Source organism: Chroicocephalus ridibundus, chromosome 10 (genome assembly GCF_963924245.1).
Source record: "Chroicocephalus ridibundus chromosome 10, bChrRid1.1, whole genome shotgun sequence".
Taxonomy (NCBI): Eukaryota; Metazoa; Chordata; class Aves; order Charadriiformes; family Laridae; genus Chroicocephalus; species Chroicocephalus ridibundus.
In genome coordinates, this window is record NC_086293.1 from 10,721,080 (window position 1) to 10,737,354 (window position 16,275).

At 45.7% G+C, this 16,275-nt stretch overlaps 1 protein-coding gene across 14 annotated transcripts in view; it reads right to left on the bottom strand.

Moving 5' to 3' along the window:
- The window catches only part of ITPR1 (inositol 1,4,5-trisphosphate receptor type 1), a 182,521-nt gene that overhangs the window by 68,437 nt on the left and 97,809 nt on the right, over nt 1-16,275 (bottom strand). For 6 of the 14 annotated variants that reach the window (XM_063348471.1, XM_063348468.1, XM_063348472.1 and 3 more), the window contains 3 exons: nt 13,319-13,345; nt 3,035-3,070; nt 1,381-1,431 (listed from right to left, as the gene is read on the bottom strand). The exons of 3 other annotated variants lie outside the window; for them this stretch is intronic. In XM_063348471.1, coding sequence (XP_063204541.1) covers nt 1,381-1,431; nt 3,035-3,070; nt 13,319-13,345 — 114 coding nt within the window. The remainder of the gene's footprint in view (nt 1-1,380; nt 1,432-3,034; nt 3,071-13,318; nt 13,346-16,275) is intronic. 5 more of the 14 variants (XM_063348473.1, XM_063348469.1, XM_063348464.1 and 2 more) reach the window with 3 other exon arrangements.

Below are 16,275 nucleotides of genomic sequence, written 5' to 3' on the forward strand. Positions count from 1 at the left end.
TAAGCCCTTTGCCAAAAATCAAGTTATGATGGAGTTCTCGCATTACCTTTTTCCTCTTCTGTTAAACTAACTGGCAGTTGTCATATCAAATGGCATTTAAAAACAGTAATTTTTACTACTTACTACAAAGATAACAACACACATTGAACCACGAGAACTGCTGTTCAGTAAACTCCACCGCCTCCTGAATTCAGAAGGGTAACTAAAGCTCCTGGTGTTGTCTCTAGGCTTTCCTTCTGGTCCGCTGTGGAGCGGAAGACAACTTCTATTCCATGCTCAAACTAGCTGGGGGGAGTGGGAAAGCTTCACTGGGAGCTCGGGCTCCCAGGCCAGCCCTGCAGCACCTCCACTGACTAGGAGTAGTGTATCCAAAACAGGACAATTGGACAATTAGCCAGAAAATACAAGTGGGAACACGCATCAAGCATTTATTGTTTCTAGCCTGAAAGCGTGCTCGTCCACGGTTCTGGAGGTTTGGCATTTCAAATTCCAACTGGGAAGAAAAACTTTGTTTCCTATAAAATTATTCAAGCCCACTGTGTTAGCTAACAAGTATATGAGTCTGTGATCAAAGTAGAGGGGAGGAAAAATAAGTGGTATTTAAGAAATGTTATAATTAATTCAGCTGCAATGCTTGGCTCCAGAACAGTTCTTTAACCATCATGTTACTGTTGTACACCACTTTGATGCGTACAGTATGCAAACAAATATCAGATGTTTGGCAGCAGTAAGAAAAATCAAATATGCTACCTAGAAAAAAAACCCTAACAGTATTCAGTTTCATCTGCATTCACCACCCAGGTAAAGAGTAAGCAGTACACAAACATTATTGTACAGGCATCAGTAACGCAGATGCAATATACAACTCCGTTTAAGTGGTATCAAAAACCTGCTATTATCTTTAAAACAGAGAATCTTTAATAGTATTTAAGAGCGAAACAGTTATAAGCAGGTGCTATTCTGTTCCCAGCTACAAAAGCAGAAGAAATCCAAACGTGTATGAAGGACGCTGATTTTGCAGCCTGGCTGTGTAGGAAGGGGGAAGTGTGGCCAAAGCGGGTGAACTCCCCAAGCACTGATTAATCTCACTTCACAATCGTGCGATCACCACCAAAGGGGAGTGCGCTTTGACAGTGCGAACAGGCTAGCCCAGGATCTGAGGTTTAATTCTGAGCAGCCCAGCACTTGCTCCTTCCATTGAACACAAGAGAAGGTGCTCCAAGCACCCCGTTCTGTGAGGGCGGCCGGTCGCTTTAGATCGTCCAAGAGACTGACAGCAATGCAGTTAAACCACAGAAGTTTCTTACATGACTTACGCTTCACTGTTTAAAAGGAAAAGGCAGAGGATTAGTTCTGAAGGTGCTCGACTGCTGTACATACCCTTCTATGATCCTCCAGCTGCCTCTGTGGTAGACTTTGATCAAGCTCCTGCTGTGCATGCAGAAAGTTCATTTTAAAGCAGAACAACACTCAAGAGACACTAACATCTTTGCACTCATGGAAAATATTAAGGGAAGTCACAGTGGAAAGCAAGGGGGGAGATGAGGAAGATCGACTGACAAGCTATCGAAACAGAACATCTGCCCTCCCTTAGCTCCAGCAGTACTCAACCAGCCTGCTCTGCCACCCTCCAGCAGACCACCATGGCATGCACCTATGCCAACGCATTCTCATGGATTCAAAGATGACACGACGTCTGTCCAATTTTACAGTTACCGATAACACAGAAGTTTTTATAAGAACTCAAACCATGCATGCCCATGCATACGTGTACACAGATACGCACGCACACACAAACACCCCGTCCCACTATACGCACACTTCGGGAGGAAGTGCAGGTACTTCGACAGATCTGACCGTGGTCAATGAAGTTCTTTTGAGAGTGCAGAGGGCCTCCGACAAAACCTGTGGGATTTCCCTCCCGATGCCAGGGACTTCAGAGGGGTTTCACTAAACAAAGTCCCTCGGCATGTACATGTTTCCAAATCAAATCTCTGTTTTATTTCAGATGCTCAGGAACTGAACTTCCACTTTGTAAACCTGAAGTACACTGAGTTTTTGCCACTTTAAAGCATTCTGAAAATGTGTAGGAACGACCACTCTACACAGGGATCCATCTTAAACCAGGAGCCATCTCCCAAACACCTCAAAGTCATTCTATGACCACTCAGACTTTCAGTTCACATTTAAACACTATTCCACAAAAATTACAAATGCAAAGGTCTAAACCACCACAAACTACATTTTTCTTTCTTCATGACTTCAAAACTTATTTATAATCTTCATATTTATATAGCTGAGAGAATCAACACTGTCCTAGAATTAGACTTCCATGTCATTTCACTTAGATTTGCACTGGTCTACCACCTGGTTGTACAGTCTACCAATGCCATCTCTGGGTGTCCCATTAATTTCAAAAGAATTTGAGATTTCATAAATCCTTATGTGTTATTTATGGTGAATAATCTGTCTTAGGCAAACTGATGCTGGGGTATCTCTCAAAGGAAATGTGCCTACGTTCCAGTTCACCATGGAGCTAGTAACCTTGAGGATGTGAAGTGACCACTAGCTGTTTCGCTGTGGCATTTTAAACGGGACACCCAGCTGCTCTGGTGTTAGGAAGCTTCCACTAATTTCTTCTGACACCTCCATTTCCTCACCAAAGTTTTTAAGTATGTGAGACAAAGGGAAATTCTGTATTAGGAGCCAGAGAAACGAAGTCTCATGTTGCTAGTGCAGGGGGATTCGAGAGGAGACTTTTCAAACAGTGCCTCCCTTAAAAGCATAAGTGGAATGGCTGGAAGGAGCAAAGATTGGGGTTTACATGTGGGGGGTTTTTTTTATATTTGCAGACTATACTATGATGCTGTATCAGATTAAATCACTTCAACAAATCTACTTATTTTTCACTGTCTTAACACCACACAGGAACACACATTTCACAGGTTTTTTTTTTTACCAACAAGACACTCCACCAGGACTACTTCAAAACACCAATATTTGCCTGTTGTACAAATATAGGTGGGTGACACACCTCTACAGAGCTTTCCGTTTCTGGAGGTTGCGGCAGCTAGTTGAAAGTAAAATGCAGAAAAATTAGTCATTCTTCAAGAATCTTTCATCCCAACAGAAATCTAGTGGTCAACACTTAGGGGAAGGGAGCTAGCAAAGCACTTGACATCAGCTGAATCATCACAAATGAATTATAGCCATAATTCCTGTTTACACCCTCCCACCCACCCACCAGCTAAAAGGGCTACATTTGGAGAATTTAGCAGGTATCCTTTGAACATCCCAGGCTACTTTGCATGAAGACAGAAGCAGAAAGCCTTAGGTGCAGGTGCACACAGGCCTGCCAGCCAGAGATGCACTTTTTGGGCAGCTGCTTGGACCGTGCACCCAGGACCTGACACTGGTACTGGGGGGGAGGCAGCACACCCGTCCCCAGCAGGGAGGAGGAGGAAGATGATGATTGATGATGATGAGGAGGAGGAAGCCAGGGCTGCATGTCACAGAAAGGCACCAGCCTCACAATGTAAGTTCAAAAAAAACCCAAAAAACCACCAAAGCCAAACCCAAAAAACAACCACTTTCAGTGGATTCTCATCTATAAATATTCTTTTCCCAAGATAAAAGATACACGATACAGCACCAAACACGAGCAATGAAATAAGAGGCTTAACGGTGACAGCTTTTCAAATTTAAAATGCTGATCATCACATTGAAAACAGACGAAGACGAGGAACTTTTATCTAGTAGAGCTTAGACATACAACAGAGACCTAAACATTCAAATGAAACTGCCTACTAAATCGTGGGTAAATTGATTTAGCTTCTCAGGAACAGACGCTAAGAAATAAGACAAGGACGATACAGCAATACCAAATTAAGTCAGCCACTCGTTGTCCCTGTCTGCCTAGAGGGCACACAAACTAGACAGACAAATCAAGCATAGGCTGGGAGGGTGACTCTGTATTTTAACCCAATATTCACTGCAGCCCGGGAAACACTCATCAGCAAAGGCAGAGGATGGCCCCGGGATCCAGAAATCTAAATACGGAGAGATGCCGCTTCCCGGGAAGGAGCCAGAGGAGCGAGCGCTTCTCCTGCGATGCTCCGTGGGCAGGGGCTCCTCAGCCAGGAAGAACCACTCTCCGTTCTCCTCCTAATGGACTTTCCCCCTGGCTAACTCACACGGCCTTTGGTCCACCGCTTCCTTGCATTGTCACCGCTCTTGGAAACTTCACAAGCATGCAAACCATTTCTCCCTGGGTCGAATTGAAGCAGGGAGTATTTAAGCCAGAGGACCAAAAAGTTAACAGGAAGAACCTCATTTATGCAGAGGAACACACAGTTCCTGCTCAGCCCGCTTTGTACACCCTTGCTGCCGCTGGGCTGGACACTGGAAACGCCGTATCAAGTCATTAGGGAGTCTGGGCACATTGTTTGATTGCAGACACTGTCTGCACAACTTGCTTCAGAGCAAGGCAAAAAATTCCTCCTTTCTTAAGTAGTCAACAGCAGCAAGGAAATTGTGCGTGTTCCCCTGTAAGGGAAATCAGGTGCCTTCCGTCCAGGGCAGGGGAGACTGAAGCTGGCAGGTCAAGTGGACACGACTGCCACAACATAACCTACTGGACTTTGGACTCCCAACACAAGCTTCCTTACTCCTGGGCTTACACCATGACTCCAAATTAACCAAACATATGTGAACATTTTGGAGCTGAAAACCAGCACAAAGAATCAGCATGAAATGAGTCTGATCTTTCCAACTTAAAATTGGAGAAGGAAAATACATATTCGAGCTAGCAAATTCCTCTGCCTTCCCACTGTAGCACAGACAGTGCGTATAAATAGATCAACATGTTAGAACCAGCCCCACAAACTCATCTGCAAGCAAAAGCTACTGCCCTTGGCAATGCTCCGACGGATCATTCCAAATAAACACGGCCTTCAGCAATCTTTCAGTAAGAATATAAACTCCAGATACTGGAATTGTTATTCTTTGAGTCAAAATGGGTTAAAATAGCAAAGAATTAGTGAGCTATAGTTACTGTACTACACTTCGCACTACCCTGTGTGCTGCAACGGCAAAGTATAAGCTTATGCTTTACGAGGAGGACTGAACCGGGCAGAAGAGTAGACCAAAGGAGGAATTTTGCTAGGTTTCTTATGTCTCCTTACACCGCAGCTCTCCACCTAGAAGAGAAGTGATGGTTTGGTGGGCAGGGGGCAAGTTTGTGGAATACCAAACAGCGGCCAAGTGAGCGCCATGGACACGGTGGCCAGGTTTTAAACTGAAATGTAGCAGGTGGCAGGGTCAGAGAGGAGTACGACGTCTCTACTTTTTTCTAGCAGTAGCAAAAGTTCCTTTCAATTTGCTGTGCAAAATCCCCTCTTCCTTTGAAGTTTCCATTCCCACAAGACTGGCAAATAAACCGCTCATCATTAGCCGTAACAGGAGAATTACAATTTCTTTGACCTGTTGGTGACCGTGTAGCATCCATTTCCCCAACACAGGTGACGCGTGTTTCCCAGAATGGTCTTCATCTGACTCAAGAGTGAATGTATCCACCTCAAAAACCACCAAAGCAAGTGACAGTTCAAGTGTGAACTCACTACCATCTCAACTTTTGAGATATGGAAGAGGTTTCAGTCTTTTTCCTTTATGGTTTTGAGGAAGGTATGAAAGTTTTATTTTCATTTGCTTTCAAAATAATAATCAAGATGGAAGTTGTCTAATCCTGTCTTTCACAGAAAATTCAAATGACTAGCACTATGGATAAAAAAGTGGAAATGGTTTGAGGAAATGCAGAAAGATTTTCATTCACTTTTAAAGCCTCGGGATTGCTTTTCTCAATTTTTTTAATTTTTTTTTTTTTTTTATACTCAACTATGTAGTAAACACCCAGAACACTGAGCGTTGAAAAGGCTTGAAATGCATTTAAAAGGTAGGTGGAGATTCCAGTCCACATAGACTGGGGTCTGCTCCAGAGAATGGCTTCAGCAAAACAGGGTGGAAAACATCTCCTATTGTAATGTCACAAATGGGTGGGAAAAAATCTTCTCAGAAACCCCTGCACGTTTGTGTGAGCACACACAGGAACACTTTCGAAAACCTCATCCTTTTCTCTTCAGCCTCACCAACCTTTGGAATTTTGACAAAATAACAGACAAGCCAGCACACTCACAAGCAAAAACCTCCTCCACTTCAGGCCATCTCTGAGTTTACTGGACTGAGAGGTGACAAACCTCAGCTTGGGCAACTTCCACAGGCTGATGCCATTTTCCAAACCACCACACATCTCCTTTAGGTCATTTGCCAGTCAGTACCTATATCGGATATGAAGGTGACTGGCTGGTGCAAGGCAATAGTAAGCTGATACCTGTCCCAGGAGGTCTTCAAGATCAACACCGAGAGTTTTGAAGAAGCTTATCCAAACTCAGTTGATTTGGCTCAGGAGAGAAGCAATGGTGAGAAGCGGGATGCCCTGCGCAGGAAGTTGGGTTAAATTACCGAGCGGTCCCTTCTGGTCCTGAAATCTGTGAATTCAGGAACCAACCCAACTCCATGCATATGGCATCTAATTATCGGGGTGGGGAGGGGAGAGATTTGGCACAGAGGAGGAAATGAAAAGGGGAAAAAACACAACTACAGAGTCAGTCAGCCAAGGATCACACAAAGCTTTTGATAGCTAGGGTGTATACCTAGATGCAACGAACTACAGTGAAGATCTCAGACACACATTATTCTGAAACCATTCCCCTCTGCCTCAGCTCTTGCATTACTATCTCCCCAGTCAGCTGGCGTTCCAGTGGGACTGGCTGGCTCATACAGTCCTGGAAGTCCCTTTTCCACTTTTCCCTCCCTTTTCTGATTTGCTCCTCTTTTCTCTCAGAAATACAGGTCCTACTTGAAAGACACACAGCAAAAGCACCACCTCGTCTGCTTCATGACAACAGACTAGAACACAAATTATGTTGCTGTCCTTCATAACTCTACAATAATACCAGGAAACTCCACGCAGATTACCTGCTTGCCAAGTCTCCTTTTTAAGGCCAACACTGTTACCTTGCAGAACCGAGAAAAAATTTGGATATTTCGGAAATTTCTAGCCTCTGCAGATGATATGTAGGTGGTTTGTCAAACACACATTTGACTTGCTATGGATAAGTTTCAGAGAAGAGGGGAATAACTGGGAACCAAAAGCGCTGAACTGCTTTGACAAACTTCCCACGTTACAGTTTACCAAAAAGCTGCCGAGCAGTGTACTTTTAGCGATGGAGGATCTCACACCTTCATAAATTAGGAGGCAGCGGAGAGGTGGAGCAGCTCCTTGTCCTGGCAGGGGCTCCTCCGAGCCGCACAGCCCTCCCAGAGGACCCGTGGGATTCCCGGGGGCAGAGGCAGCCCCCCAGCTCGTGCCAGCGGGTGATGCAGCAGCCACACGCCTCCAGCCCCTGGCCTCACCGCTGCGGTGCACGGCCAGAGCCGGGACGTGGCTAAATGGTGTTTCCTCCCCCCCACCTTATCTCAGTGAGTTTGCAGAGACTTTGCGCGCTGCCAGACAATGAGGTGGGAAATTTGGCGTAAGGGCTGATAGTGCCTGCACTGAAAGGTCACCAAGATCTGCCTACGGGAGCGCCTTCTCTCATTTTCCAGAGTTTTCTGTTGAGAAAGCATGTTTTACTTGGGCTGGGGCTTTCCTGGAGTAGAGACCTCGGTCTCCGATATGCCACTGATGTTCAATGGGAGTGCAATCACTTGCTTATCTTTAAATCCTCAATCTTGCAGGTCTTTTATAATAACTGAATATAGAAAGAACTCTCTTCACTACACATTTTACATTAGCAGTCTTCATTAACTAGTAAGATAGTGTGAATTTTTTTCTTTTGGGTTACAAATAACTATAAGAAATGTTCCAGCTTCCTTTCCCAAAGAGCTCACCAATTCCAGTTCGTGCAATAAAAACGGTCCAAAGATTGCAGGATTTCTGAAGGGAAAAAAAAATATAAGGCAGCCCACAAAAATTTATGAGAGCCTGCATTTCCTCTGCCTGAGACATAACAAGTGAAGCACTGTCTAAGTGCAAAATACACAAGAGAAATGACTGTGGAGTAAGCTCGCTCTACAAGGAAAATGATTTGTAAGTGCATCGCTCCAGCACTTAAGAGGTTAATGCATTTTCCAACTCCAGTCAGAAGATGCATAAAATAGCACATATCTTGCACCTTACTCAGCCGCTGTAGTTTTAGTTTATCATTGATAAAGAGCACTGAGAAGGTTAATTCAGTCAACCCCTTTGAACCAGGATTTTCAGTTCCCTTTTCACCTACTTGAAACCTCAAGACCAAAGTGAAGAGGTGAAGAAAAAAAAACCCCAAAACTATACTGAGTAGGTCTGCAGGTGTATTTTGCTGGATACCGTTTTATCAGCTGCATAAAGAAGTGTCATTACTGAGTAAAAATAGAAAAACCCCAACAACAAAAAAAACACCGGGGGTTTTACTTAATTCAGCTTTTTAACTGCAAATCCTAAAAAAGGCTAAATAATTACAAGGGTGCTTATAGAGTTTTGCTGGATTTGGTCATTTTGGTGTTTTGCTGGCCCCTGCCCCAGCCCTGGGAAGCGGGGAGCACCAGAACACCCCCTTTTCACCCTGAAAAATAAAATGCAGATCCAACGGGACAGGAAGGGTGCTCATGGGGAGCGTCGGCAGCCCCACAGGCATGGTGGCTACTGGCACGGGCTCAGGGGCCAGCAGCCCTGGCACAGCCTGCAGCGACTGTAAACATCTCCACCGCGTTTATTGGCAATTACCGCTGAAGGTCACACATCAGCAGCGGGTCTAAATTCCAGGAAAAAAAGCTGTTCTTATGTAACTGCTGCTTGAATGTTGGCAGGTGCCCAGCGGAGCCGCTCGCTGCAATGTGGCTGCGAGGGGGGGAAAGGGAGGGGAAAAAAAAAAAAAAAAGAAAAATAAGTAGGACATCTCCCATCCACATTCAGCATCCTGAGCATGCCACCTGCAGGTCAGCGCTAACACTTCGCTCCTTTTCAGTCCATAAAACATTAATGTGTTTCTCTAGGACGTCTGAGGTTTAGTGCCCAAGACTCACACTGCAGGTGGAAACTGGGCCACGCTGTCCCCAAGCGCCTGTCCAGCCCCAGGAGAACGGATGGGAACGTGGCGTTGCGAACAGAAATGCCTCGGTGGGAGGGAGATGTGCTGCCTGAGCTGTCCTGGACCACAGGGAACCCACGGAGGAGCTCACCGTCTCAGCGCCAGTCGAGAAACACCGCAAAATCTGCATCCGTATCATGCCTGGACTTTTTAGTGGGTTGAGGATTGAATTAAAAGTAAATTAAGCTGTTGTGTCTAATTACAACTGGGGCTGAGTTATCACTGTTGTGTAAAGATTCACACTTGATAACACTTGAGAAAAATTTACACCTGTCCTGAACCTCTTTCTCCAAGAGCCCAGCAGAGTCACCAGCTCCATCAAGAGCAGGGCTGCAGCAGTTCCAGCCCAGTACGGACTCGATCAGGAGAGACTCGACCCAAAAACTTTAATAGACAATGTGCCGGTGCCTTGGCGTTTTCTGCCGCCTTTATTATGCGAGAAGCCTGCGCAGAGACCCTGCTAAGACCACCCTGATTAGCTCCTCAGCTCCTCTCGCCTGCCCGATGCTCCGGGAGAGCCTGTGGAGCCGGAGAACAAGGAGCGCCCGCAGCAGACCCGGAGAAGCTCTGAGCACACAGCTCCAGAGCAGGACAACGCTCAGCAGTCATGCTGCAAGGAGGGCACAAAAGTGGTTTAGTTTCTGAAGGCTTTGGTTTCCTATCAAACAAATCATGCTTTTCATCCTTCTATCAAGATACCTTTTAAGCTCTTTATTTTAATACCGGTCTTGCACAGCCCCTATCCCAAAGGTCTGTGCACTTTTACAAGTTTACAGGAACCTGAATGTTTTGGAAATATTGCAAGACAACTCTCATTCTTAGTGTATCCTAATTTCTGTCCCCAGAAAAAGAAAGCCTTTTACACGAATCCCGCCACAACAGCGGATGCTGCAGAGTTCAAAAAGCATGTACAAAGAGATGCTATCACCTTATTTCTGCCAGACCAGATCATGGTCCTCAGACTATAGTAATAGATGCTGAAAAAAACCACGCTACACTGCCTCTCCTCGGAAAACTCCAGTTCCTTCCTGTCCCTCACTTCCAACAAAAAGGGAATTCCAGATAAACCCCTGAACAGAAAGCTCGTGAACTAGGCATTAAACCTTGCTACCCCTTCCTTCATTTCCACGCCACTTCTCCAGCGCTGCAGATGCTCCAGCAGCCCCAGGGGCATCTGCAGCGCTCACCGTCCTTCCTGTTCTGCGGGGGATTTCCTACCATCGAGGTGAATTCCAGCATTATTCACCCAGTTACAAAGGCACTCCCTTGCTTCACTCACAAAAACGTTAAGGGGGACCAGAGCGCCAATTTTCTAGCACGACTTTCAGTAACAAATGCATGGATGTCCTGGCATTTTTAGCAACTTTTATTATTTGGACCCATCACTTATGAAATTACATTGCAGTAAGCAACTAAGATACATAAATCAACCTATATATACAGCCACATAAAGACTATGAAATCATGTCGTAAAATAGTTACTTTATAAGAGTTTTACCCTGAGGGACTAGGGAGCACTTCAGCTGAACAGAAAAATTAAGCTGTGCATAGTTCAACAGAAAAGGAAGTTAATAATTTTACTAATAATGGAGATTTCTGTATTCTTTGCCCTAAGTGTTTACAGTTTCCAGGGTTGACAAGGGGAGGGGGAGGGGGGGGAAAAGGAAACCCCAGGATTTCCTTTGAGACTTGTCAGTGGCTCAAGCTCAGACCGAATCCCTTTCTAAAAGCAGCCAGCGCTCGCTGCCGGTGGGTACAAACACACCTGCTCTCTCCATGCAGTTACTCCATCGAGGAGCAATAAAGCTCCTCCTTTGCAGCCTCCAGACCAAATCCCAAATTGCTCCGCACGCTCTGGCTGATTTATTGCAGGCAAAGACAGCACACTGCAGGCCAGAAACTACAGGGGAAGAGAGTTTCGTATTACGACTTAATTTGTAATTAGGCAATTCAAGTTTCTGTCTGAAGTTTCTCCAAGATAAAATTATATGTATGTGTGCTATTCTGGGAAGCTGGAGCACCACACAATCTAAAGGGTCTCGCGCCTGACAGAAGCCTTCACATGTTACAGATTAACTTTTCAAAAACAGAGCGCGCTGCTGGTGCGTACCAGGTAAGGGGGGAAAAATATCTTGGTTTATAAAAAAAAGGAGAAAATAATTACACCAGAGGTTAGACACTACAGCACCTCCGTAGCTGTATAATACTAAAAGTTTGGTGTGACACTTGGAGCGCACCTGAGATAGCCCATGCCAGCACAGCTCAGAGGAGACGGCAGAGCAGTAAATGGACTCGTGCCACAAGAAATGCCATCCTTTAGCCCAAAATCAGGCTCCCACTCTCTCTGTGCATCCCACCCATCAGCCATCCTGTGCACACGCTAAGAGGAGAAAACTTCCACCGACAAACAGAAGAACGAAAACTCCTAATAATCCCAGATGGAGATTTTCTAATAAAGAGCTTTTTGTTGAACTTGAAACCAGCGATGGGAGAGTCGTGAAATTTTTCTTAGGAAAAGCATCTCAGACCCCAGCTGGACCTTCTGCTCCAGCCTGGAGAGGGGACCCAGCGCACGTCGGGGTGACGGTGAAGCACTGACCTCCAGCACAGCAGGGCCCCGAGCATCCCAACCACAGACCAGGAGAAACACAAACCCAAAAAGCCACCACTCCCATTTGTTCTTGCAAGGAACTCTGCTCCTTCCCTCCCCTAAAGGCCCTGCTGAATAGAAAAGACCCTCCAAGCCAATCCTGGGTGATGTGTACACTTTTTCTGTCTACTTTTGTGACAAAGAGTTTGGATTTTAAAATCCATTTCAACAGCAAAGGTCCCCAAATATTATTTGGTTCTCAGAATGAAGTTCACCCAGGTGAATTCAGCTGATCAACGTCAAAATCAACAAGTTCCACAGAAAGCAATTTATGGCATATTTCATTATCTGCTCTATTGAATAAAGAGCAGTAACATTTTAAGCATTTTAAGCGGTTAAATTTTGTTCCAAATAAAAGGTTGGCTTCGGAGAGAATGCAGGAAACAAAGCACAGAGAGGAAAATATTTCTTTTTTTCCTGGTATTTCAGTAAAATAAGGTGCCAGTCAATCACTTTCTCAGTATTATACATTTATGCAAAAAGAATCTCAAATTTAGCGCCCACACGTGGGTTTTTTTGAGCTGGATGAGGAAGTAGCAGCAGCAGAGACAGCTCAGCTCCCTCCCTCCACCCCACACGCCGCTGCCCCAACCAGACACGCTGCTTTTAAAAGTCCTTAGAAAGCTTAATTTCAGTTAAACTGAAAGTTCTATGCTCAAATATGGCTTTTCCGCCTGTAAAGCAGCTACATACAGCACGAACGCAGCCCAGGCTGCTGCACTGCCAACTGAAGGCACGTTTTTGATGGTAGGAAGCTTTTCACACAGAAATAGCTTCAGAAGTCAGTCATTTTCACAGGGTTACACCACATGGCTTTCACAACACATCCGAACGTTTTACGTGGCTTTATACACCAAACCCGACCAAAAAGCAACAGGAAGGACGCAAGATGCTTTGATGGGTTGCGTGACTGTCACCTTCCTCGGTAAAGCCGGGTGTCTGCTGGAGGAGCCAGCCCTGGGCAGGCCCAGCGGGACACGAGTAATGGCTCTCACCAGCCAATAAGTGGAGACACTTCATTCGGGGTCTCCTCCACCTGGCTTTTGGCAGGTTCTTCCAACTTGTGTGACCACCACCAAACCTCCGCATTTAGTTTTGCTGAAAGAGCCTGTTCACCAATGTTTGGTCATCATGGCCAAGGCCTACATGCCACCACCCTAATGGTGCTTGTGGCAGTTGATGCCCCAAAAGTTCTCAGATCTGTTCCTGAACTTCGTGGGATCTAGTAAGGCCCCAGATGACTGCAGACAGCTAGAAGTTCTGCCTGCATTCAGACTAATACTCCAAGTAATGACATTTGGAATTAGTTATGGCAACTATTCCCAGTGCAGACACATGGCAGACTGAAAACTCAACTACTTCACTCAGACAGGCATACAGATCGGAAAGCTCAGTGCTGAGGAGACAACAGGACAGATCACAGGGCTACTCATAAAACAAACACCATAGAAACAACACTGTAGAAAATAAATAAAATTAAAACCTCAGCATTATCCAATTCAATGGTAATCTGCCAGAAAAGAAAGAACAAGGGGAAGAATTGAAAGCAAGCGTTAGTAAGAGAAAATACAGATAAATTTCATGTTAGGATCTTATAAATCATTTAACACTTTAATGCTGCAATCCAACATAGTATTTTACAGTCAGCATGAGGAACGTTTGCAATCTCCCAGGATGTGGTGGGTTAGGGACTGACACTGCTGGAAGCGCTGTGCCAGGCAGCTTCGGAGGCAGGATGCGCCCTGGCTTTGTTCCTCTGCCAAGTGACAAACCACGCGGGCTGGCTGACTGAGATCCAAGAACTTCACCCTTGGGCATGAGAGCCGTCACCAGCGTGAGCTGTAAGCAGCAGGAGGAGTGCAGAGGCTGGATTTCCAGTTTGGGAAGGGAAATGGGAGTTTTAAAATGTAAGTCCTGCACAATTGAGGCTTATCATCTGGTAGGCACCCAGGAAGATGTGCATGAATGACATGTTTCAGCAAAGTAAAAAACTTGGGTCTAGCCTACACTGTCAATGGAGTACAGTTTTCTGCCTATTAAATACACCACAGTATGCTACCCATCACTGAGCGAGCCCGAGCGCGTGCCAAGATGAGGAGTCTTTAGCAATATGTAAAGCTTTGAGCCTTCCCACAAGCTTCTGTACATCTGTGTTCTCACCACGGGTTTTGCATGCTGCAGAGGAACCCCAGCTGTTTAACGAAGCCCTTCGCTAATGGGAGCGGACAACGCCGCATTCTCATTACGTTTCCCACCTACAAAAGGGACAAGCGCATGGGCCAGGAGGGTGCGGCATTTTTATTATTTGTGCTGGGAGATTAAATGTGAGAGGTGGAGTACAATCTTTTTATAAATCAGATTGTTCCAGGGAGCACCACATGGTATTACAGCAAAAAAAAAAAAAAAAAAATCACACGCGATGCCAAAACTTCCATGGCACTCTGCTGCTGAACACTACTTCGAAGTGACTGCTGTCAGTTCTGCGAACATCTGACCTACAAGCAATATCGCTTGCGCGATCAATATGCTGGTCACAAGAATAACTTTTGCTGCCTTCATCTATGTAGGGACTCAAGTATTTGGAATGGGTGCATAACTTAGTTTTTGTTCCTTTTTTTCTTCAAACACTCCAGGATGATTTTAAAAACAAAAGGTATTGCCTTTTAAGTAGTGACTAAATACAGTTATATGAGTCACAAGGGAGAATAAATACGATTGCACTTCTCACAGCCAGACAGTAAAAGCTGTTCTACTACTACTATCAGTCTATCTGTAAGCAATCAGCTGCTGCTTCATATTCGGAAATCCACTTTGCAGGCAAGCATATTCTTATCTTGAATTATGTAACTGATTGACTGTTTCAGAAATTAATGCATTTTCTACGCTTTGAAAATTTTTAGAATCTTGTGGGCTTCTCCATGGTCTGAATGGTACAAGTTATGTTAACTGCATCTTCTAGAACTACTGCTGCACCTGACTTGGCCAAATAAAGTCTAAGTGACTGCTGTAAATGAATTTCCATTTAGAAAAATCTCCAAGTGGCTTACTGCATTTAAAAGAAAAAAAAAAAACCTCAAAGCTTTAATTTGTATTTTGTTGGTATATAGTATATATAGTATGTATCACCCAACCTTTCTATTACTTAAGGTGACCTTGGACAATTTCTCTTGGCTGTTTTTAACAGGAGAATATACACTGATGTGCTAAAGTGTAAAAACAAATCTATGATTACACCGAATCTTTTACATCCCCAGCTTTGGGCAACAGGAACTATCAGCCTGCCAAAGAGGATCATCCAGCCCAATTCCCTTTTGCAGAAGCAGACTACCTTCTGCAGGCTACAACCAGTCCCCTTCCAGGTCAGACTTGTACTGTGTTGCAGATGTCTTCGCAAAGGGACTTGAGGAGAGGACAGAGGCCTCCACAGGGCTTTATCTTGTGCTGTTATGACCCAGCACAAGCTACCGCCACTTCAGCAGAAAAGGACAATGTGTCGAAAGTGGGTTGAAACCTGCAGTTGCTGCCCTTTCCTACCTACCCTGCTCCCCTTCTCATCCCACGTTTTTACAAGGGCGTGTAGTGATAGGACGAGGGGTAATGGCTTCAAACTGGAAGAGGGGAGGTTTAGATGAGGTCTGAGGAAGAAATTCTCTGTGAGGGTGGTGAGCCCCTGGCCCAGGTTGCCCAGAGAAGCTGTGGCTGCCCCATCCCTGGAGGGGTTCAAGGCCAGGTTGGACAGGGCTTGGAGCAGCCTGGGCTGGTGGGAGGTGTCCCTGCCCAGGGCAGGGGGTGGCACTGGGTGGGCTTTAACGTCCCTTCCAACCTAAATCATTCTATGTTATGCTGCTTTCTTGTACTTGATTAGGGCATTCCTCCGAAGTCAATGAGTTTATTAAAAAATACTGCTACCAGAAAGTGGAAAAAAAAAAAAAATCCCTGGGTGGGACTGCAGCTCTAGAGCAAAGCAGCAGCAGTGGCCGGGCAGCGGGCTGGACCTCTGACAGCCAAGAGGCAGCAGCAGCACATGGGAAGAGCGTTCCCTGGCAGGGCAGGGAGGACAGCACTGGCCATCCCTACCCTCCGGGCATTTTCCTAGGAGTCTCCCACTCACTCCCAGCGCTGCTGCGAGCTCAGCAACAGCCCACACGCCTGCACGTGCACACCCACATGCACTTGGCCTCCTCGCTCCATCTGCTCTCCCCTCCTCCAGGTCCCCATGCTCCGGGCAGCGAGCACCTGCCTCTTGCTGGACTGGCAACGAGCACTATGTTCTGCTCCCGTGTCCTCCTCATTTCCAGCCAGGCTAGCCAAAGAAAGGGACCACGTCCAACATCCCAGCTGGCCAGTCAGCCCAGCGATGCTGCTACAAGTGCCTCTGCCCATAGAGCATTTCCCTCCCTCGAGGCTGCAGCTATGGATACAGTGATAAACAATTATTAT